The following is a 7949-nucleotide window of genomic DNA, read 5'->3' on the forward strand; positions in this document are numbered from 1 at the left end:
TTAGGCTTGACAGGTCGCGGAGTCGATGGAATTTGTCGGGGTCAGCGTCACAGACATGGATGATATGGACCTGTCGGTCAGTTGGTTGACCAATTGCATCGACGGCATCCGTTGCTTAATAAGCATCTGCCGAAGCGATTGACATTCCTCTCGTAGGGTCATCACTTGGGCGCGTAATATCGCATTTTCGTGCTCCAGCATCGTAGCCCGCAAAGCGATCTAATTGAAAAGAGACGCTAAGACGTTTGCTTAAATATCGACACGAGTTGTTGAGTGTGAGTTTGCACTCGCACACATATGCAAAGCATTAGCATTGTTAATTTGATGGCAGATAATTAAATTTGACTGCCCAAAAATCTTATTTAAGTATTTTTCAATCATCAGCATTATTTCTTATTATTCACTATTATAATTATTTTTTGCCTACATTATTAGCGTAAATCGCGTCAAAGATAATTTATTCGATATAATCGTTATTTTCAAGTTTTTTATTATTTTATTTTACATTTGTTTTAAATGTTTTAGTATATAAGTAGATGGAAATTTTACTCGACCATGATATCAGTAGTTTATATTTTTAAACTTTTATCTTGAAATCAACAGTCGTTTTATGTATGATCGACATTTTCCGATATTAATATAATCTTAAATTCAAATTCATTATAATTAAGAAGGGAGTTTAAAAATTGTCTTGCATTACTGTTTCTCTTTTCACAGAACTTACTTTGCATTTCAATCATAAGTTCATTTCTTATCTTAATAGCTCTACATAAACAAATAATATTGTAAAAACCATAATTGTAATACCAATAAGTTATATTAACTATAGGAGAAAATGTAAAAACTCAATATATAATATTGTAAGACAAACTTAACTTATTGTTTTTAATCTTATTTCACTCATAATTTTACAAAAATAACTATAATTGTATTAATTTTTGTGATTCATCTAATTGATTTAATTGTAAGAATAATCATTGTACATCTAAAAAAAAAAAATTATGCACGTAAATATTATTGTACAACAAATTACTTGAAAATCGATATAGAAAAATGCAAATGAATTTGTGTAAATAAAATGTATGTACATTATCAATACGAATAATAAATATACCGATTATATTGACATTATCTCTCATGTACAATATTGTATAATTGTTTAATATATTGATAAGAATTAATTAAATTAAAATATTTTATAATGCTAATAATATTTAATCATCCCCCCCGAGAATTAATTTTTGTGATTCATCTAATTGATTTAATTGTAAGAATAATCATTGTACATCTAAAAAAAAAAAATTATGCACGTAAATATTATTGTACAACAAATTACTTGAAAATCGATATATATTCTTACGTGATCTTCTCGTATTTTACGAGCGTCTCGTGATTTTTTTGCCGCTTGATTATTACGCTTTCGTCGCTCATAATACTTTTCATCTTTTTGTTCATCAGGAATTGGTTTCTTTTCACTCCGAGGTCTTCTCGATTGATGCATACTTGAAATAACAACATTTTCAATAATATTTCGGCTCATTACGGCAGCTATAACAAATAATAAATACAAATTGATTGTAATTAATTAATTTTCGCTCCATAAATTCTCTTGCTTCGTCGTCGTATTCCATATTACACACACGCGCGCGTTAATCAAATAATTCCCCTCGCCAATTTAATAAGATTGTAAGTGAATTTTAATAAACATTATATATATATATATATATTATTGATACACGGTGTTAATAAAAAATAATGCCCCGGGTGAGGATCGAACTCACGACCTTAAGATTATGAGACTTACGCGCTGCCTACTGCGCTACCGAGGCTTCAGAATCTATTTGACATAATAATGCATTAAAAGTCTATTGATATATCGTTCGCTATATCATATATTGATTTATTCACTTTAATTGAAGTAAGGTTAATTAACTGCCGACAAAGTAGATTTCTACTTTAGATATAACATTTCTCACCACTATCAGGGAAATAATCGAACATATAATGTGCAGAAATTGAGGGAGGCTTCGAGAAATTTACTGTCCGAAAGCAAGAAAAACTTATTAAATTGTAAACTTATATTTGGCTTATATACGTATGTATTTATGCACGTATATATATATATATATATATATATATATATATATTTTTGCTAAAGCAAAAACAATTATTTTCTAATAACTTTAAATAATAACGAAGGCTATCTATTTGATTCAAGTCAAATGTCCACTTTAAACAAAAAATCAAGGATGGTTTTTTAACGGTCGTTATAGAATTAAAAGTCTGTAAAGTTCCTTATAAAATAGCTAAAATCTTTAAAAAAATTCATGATTAGGGTAACAAGCAATATACTTTACATCAATATAGCAAATTAATTAGATTAAAAGATTTAACAATTATAATATACAAATTAAGCGAGGAGTAAAACACTTTTAAAAATAATAATCATTGAAAAAAAAAAAAACAATTTTTTTGTTTCTTTAACATTTAATTCTTTAATTATGATACTTATTATAATATAATTTATGTCATTCAACTACGACCAAAAATTAAAAAAAAAATTTTAAAGCAATTATTAACTTATGTATAATATATATATATATATATATATATATATATAGTGTAATGTAAAACATAAATTATTAATGTAATTAATATTGTTAATAAAATCTAATAATACAATAGTATTTTTAATCATTTTAATAATACGTGTGATAATTATAAAATGCAAATATAATGTGTGTAGAAAATGCGTACAAATATAAAGATGTGTACAATGTACATTGTTAGATCGCATACATAATAATATAAAATGCAAACTGTATGCAGCTTATATTTTGTCCAATCTTATAAATTGAAATTTTATTATAAATTTTTTACTTTCATTGAATTGAAATAATTTGTATATTTAATTAACATCAATAGACATTATACGACTTAAGCCACATAATTTTATACCTATTTGTTGTTGATCAATAGTCCGGGATAATTATTATTCGGATAATATAATGTTGACGTAAATATATGTGTTAAGAATACTTGTAAAAAAAAAGGATCTAACCACTAGCATAATGTACAGTCGTTACCGACCTGCTCTTGCATTGGTGAAGGGATGAGATATGTTCACGGATGACACTAAGGGTGGTATTGCCCCGAGCAACGGAGGCTGCAAAAGGCTCGTAATCGAGAATGGCGCTGATGAAGCCAAAGGGGAATGTGGCGTCGTGGCTAACATGACGTTCGTAATTACTTACTTTGGCTCATTGAAAGAATAAGACTCATAACCTCAGACATCAATCGTGTCACATCATCAGGATATATTAACTCCTTGAACAAAAATTAACATATGTTAATCGTCTTACGATGTCTTCCTTTTGAAGATAATTATGATGCCGATTCCGATAGATAGAACCGCTATAAATAATTGCATGTATTTACAAAGATAAATATATAATAAATTTTACAGAATGAAAATTTTATTATTTGACGATTACTTAATTATTATATGACCTTGCAAAAGAGTTCAAATTATTTTTATAAGAAGAGAAATATTTTCAAAGCATTACTGACACTGTATTCTAACACGAATAAATCTGTAAATTTCATTTCGCACTTATACATATTTTATTTTACAATAGTTAAATTACATATGATTTAATTATTTTGACATTTATAATGGCTTAAATTATGCGACTGTATTTTATACATAAAAGAAATATTTGATTTCGAATGTTTGCTATTTTATAAAAATATAATATTTTAAAAAATTCCGTTTATTAAAATTTTACAATATAATATTTTTAAAGGAATTTCAAATTTCATATATGAATTATTACGTTTATTACCATTACTACGAAGGTATAAACCCTTAACTCTATACAATATATAAAATATATTTTTCATTATATAATAAAAAAAAAAAAAAAATGAGATGCCTTTATTCTTAATTAAGAGGTATACAAAAATTATGATTATTTATTAATTTGTGCAAATAAAAATTTTAAATTATAATTTTTATAAAATTAATAAAAAAAAAAAAAAAAGTTTTTTTAGTTATATTATTGTCAGATTTATGAAATTATAAATTACAACTTATATTTTTCTCATTAAAATTCTAATTACTTTTGAAATTGATAAAATTTTTGAAAAATTATTTACATTAATTGGATAATACAATAGAATTTATATTAAAGCTACTATATGGATACATTTATATTGATATAAGACAATTATATCTATAATAATAAAAATTTATTAAATTCCTATAATATTGTAAGTTTATCAGAATGATTTTATTGTAGTTTTTATTTTTTATTTTTCCCAAGTTCTCTTAATGTTATTACTCTATTAGATTGCTGTTTTTTTTTTACTTATCTTAATTTGCCTTATAACGTATCTCTATCATAAGATGAAGATATAATTATAAGATATTTGAATAAAATTGTCATATTTAAATAAATAGTGGATATTTTATGGCTCAAGTTGAAATAAGTTAATACAAATTTATTTATATAAATATTATTATTGGCACGACTTTATAAATAAAAAATGTATATATTGTTACAATAGAAAGTTGCGCAAATTATTAAAAATGAATTGGACAATAAATGCAAAAATTCTAATCATACTTTCGTTAATATCTTGACAAATAATGTACTAAAAGAACTTTCAAACAAACTTGGCAACATAAAAAGAATGTTATATCAAAAATTAAACTCGTAAACTTAACATGATGCATGCTGACGAAACAACGATAAAAGAAAGAAACACGCGAGAAAAAGAATGTTACTGTGTAAAGTAAATTTAACTCATTTTTTCGCGTGGAACATTGACATCAATCAAAAAATAATATTTTTGCTACGATAGATAATAACTTTTGTACCTAATATATTTATAACTTTATTTATACAAGTTAGGTAATACCATTTTAATTCATAATTTTAACTATGTGAATTTCATTCGTATTATGTATGATTGTTAGATATATAAAACAAAATAATATCATTTATGTTTTGAGTATAAAATTATAAAATAAAATTTATAATTAAAAAATTATATAATGTTTTCACGAAAAGAAATATATTTCAAATCAAATGATCGTTTATTCAAAGATATCCCGAATATTCCAAGCATTGCACAATTAAAACCATTTATGTTAAATTAATTTAATTATCGGTATTTACATTCTTTTATTAGAAAAAACACTTATTATTTTTTCAATTATTAAGTCAATTTAAAATTGTAAGTAGATTAATACAATACAATAGTATGTTCAATATGAAAAAACCAAATTTGTTTTACGATCATGTTAATTACCATCGATTCGTTAAAAAACATAAATTAACATTTGATAACGAATAAAGTAACGAATAATGTCTAATTTGCAACGACACTCCCAAAGACTTTACGTGTAAATTTTGCCTCATAATACGACATGTAGCACCCGTCACTCAATAAATTAGAAAGCAGCAGTTTACATCAAGAAATTTAACAAGCAAACTTGTAACGATTTACTTGTATAATGGTAATTTCCGCAGTCATTTGCGTCCTTATTTTCTCACTGTCTTTTGTTCTATTTCACCTCTCAAATGCTGAAAATAACACCTAAGCGTGCATTGTAATTTTTTGTTTTATGAACGGCAAATTATAAGTTAATAATAACTTTTTTTTTCCGCGGATAAATTTTGTTCTATATTACACTTGACAAATCGATAATAATAATAGCGAAGTTCTATTCTTCGTGAATTCATAAAATTACTTAATAAATTTATAAAATAATTTCAATAATTTATATTTAATAATCAAATAATTAAATATATAAGACAAAACATATTGTATGCATATAATAACAGTAATTAAATAATTAAAAATTATTAATTTTGTGTTTAACATTGATAAAATCTTTTAATGAATCAAATAAAACATCAATTTGTAATTAAACATTAAATAATAATTTTTTAATTTAAGTTTGAATTTAATTTCTTTAATGTTATAATGGCATAAAATATATTTTCAAATGGTTATATTGAAATTAGCTACACAATAATACCTTGATTGAATATCTTCAATTAATATTTAAATTATTGTGATAAATATTTATAATGTATATTAAAAAAAAAGTTTTTTTTATTTAGTCACATGCAAAATTGGATTTTTAAGAAAAATTACAATTTTTCTTTTATTTTTCAAGCTCTAAGATTGTAAAATCAAGTTTGTACTAAGAGAGTGTGCAAATTAAATTAAATTAAATTTTATTTTAAATTTAAATTTAATTAAAAAAAATTTCCCTTTTGAAAAGTCCCTTTTCATTTAAGGACTTTATAAAAGTCTACATTTATTTTAAAAAAAGTAATGAAATTATAAAGTTTTAATTTGTTCAAAATACACATAAATTGTTTTAGGTATATATTCATTTATTTTATTTATACCCAATTTAGTAAAATCATGCCTTACGAAAATACTGAGAAATTACTGCTTTTTTCGTAAATGATTTCTTTCAATTATACTATATATCATAAAAGAATGAAAAATGGCTTTTTGCATTTAAAGTTTTTTTCAAATGCTAATAATTTTTTAAAAGACTGAAAATGTTACTTTTCCAATTTTCTTTATCAATTGGCTGTAAACGTCTGTTTTGTCTTTCATGAACATTTTAAGATATTAATAAAAAGTAAATCTTTTAAAACATTCAAATATATAAAATAAAATTAAAAATTTTCGGTATTTAGAATAAAATAAAAAAACTCTCCATTATAACAACATTACGCGAACTTTTTTTAATGACATTGCCGTGACCAGGATTCGAACCTGGGTTACTACGGCCACAACGTAGGGTCCTAACCACTAGACGATCACGGCTATCGGAGGATATAATATTTAAAGTGCAAATGGCAAGGAACAATCCAGATTGTGCTCGACTTATTAATCCATGCATGACAGGTACCGATTTTTTACCGCAACCGCGCGAAAACATCGAAAGAACGTTTTCTTTTTATTTTCATGCACTGTCTTTCATTATTAACGAATTTAAAGATTATAAACTATGCTCACATTATTGTAAAATAGTTTTTGTAGGCATTGTAAAAGATAATTTCATTTTCTATTTTAGCTTAGGAAAAACTAGTGATTGGGTAGTTTATTTTAACATATTTTGTGTTATTAGCACAAGTGAAAAATAACAAAGGTATGTATTTATTGTCAAAATAAATACATATTTAGGTTTATAATGGAAACAATAATATTTTACATATTCTATTATTCAGTTTAATAAATGCTAAGCAGATCAAGATAAATCGGAGAGAAACTTACACTTATTTATATTATATTCATATATAAAACATTAATGTAGTATATTATGTACTATTTAAATTTTTACCAATTTGAATTAGTTTTTAAATATCTTTTTGTAACAATATTTATAAGTATTTAATAGTGTTTATGTATTTAGTAATATTCTAAGAAAATATTGATGATGTAATGATTTTTACAAACGACTTTATTATTAACTTAACATAAAATTGAATGTATACAAATCACGTTTTACTATTGACTTATAAAAAATTTGTATAACAATAACTAAATGAAGAGAAATTATATGAAAATTGTTTAACGTATACATTTTTAATTAATCATAAGTTTATTTAATAAAATTGATAGAACTCTTTAAAAACTCTTAAAAATGACAAAGTAAATTCAGGTTCTAATTTGCTTAAAATATATTGGTTTCACAACGTTTGATAGCCATTGGTAAATCAATGAATTGTTAAATAAGCAAAGTTTTTATAAGGAGATAAATATTTGTATTAAATACAGCTGCTTTATAATCTAATAAAATAGTAATATTAATTAATACAATTTCATTCTTTACATTTAATAAAATATTATAATAGAAATATAATTTATATTCATTGCACATTCTAAAGTAAAATTCCTTATATTGTTAATTAAAT

At 23.8% G+C, this 7949-nt stretch overlaps 1 protein-coding gene and 2 non-coding genes across 3 annotated transcripts; all 3 read right to left on the reverse strand.

Annotated features, from left to right (window-relative positions):
- Window positions 1-3235, reverse strand: LOC105368414 (nuclear factor interleukin-3-regulated protein). Its single transcript, XM_011507423.1, has 3 exons — window positions 3091-3235; window positions 1361-1548; window positions 1-219 (listed from the first exon to the last, which is right to left on the reverse strand). The coding sequence occupies exons 1-3, from the start codon at window positions 3233-3235 to the stop codon at window positions 1-3; spliced, it is 552 nt and encodes a 183-aa protein (XP_011505725.1).
- TRNAM-CAU (transfer RNA methionine (anticodon CAU)) lies at window positions 1757-1829 on the reverse strand. The gene has a single exon. It is a non-coding gene; the product is annotated as a tRNA-Met (tRNA).
- Window positions 3236-6786: 3551 nt separating the features above from the next.
- On the reverse strand, window positions 6787-6858 carry TRNAH-GUG (transfer RNA histidine(anticodon GUG)). The gene has a single exon. It is a non-coding gene; the product is annotated as a tRNA-His (tRNA).
- Between the last annotated feature and the right edge of the window lie 1091 nt (window positions 6859-7949).

Source organism: Ceratosolen solmsi, unplaced genomic scaffold, assembly GCF_000503995.2.
Source record: "Ceratosolen solmsi marchali unplaced genomic scaffold, CerSol_1.0 scaffold6, whole genome shotgun sequence".
NCBI lineage: Eukaryota > Metazoa > Arthropoda > Insecta > Hymenoptera > Agaonidae > Ceratosolen > Ceratosolen solmsi.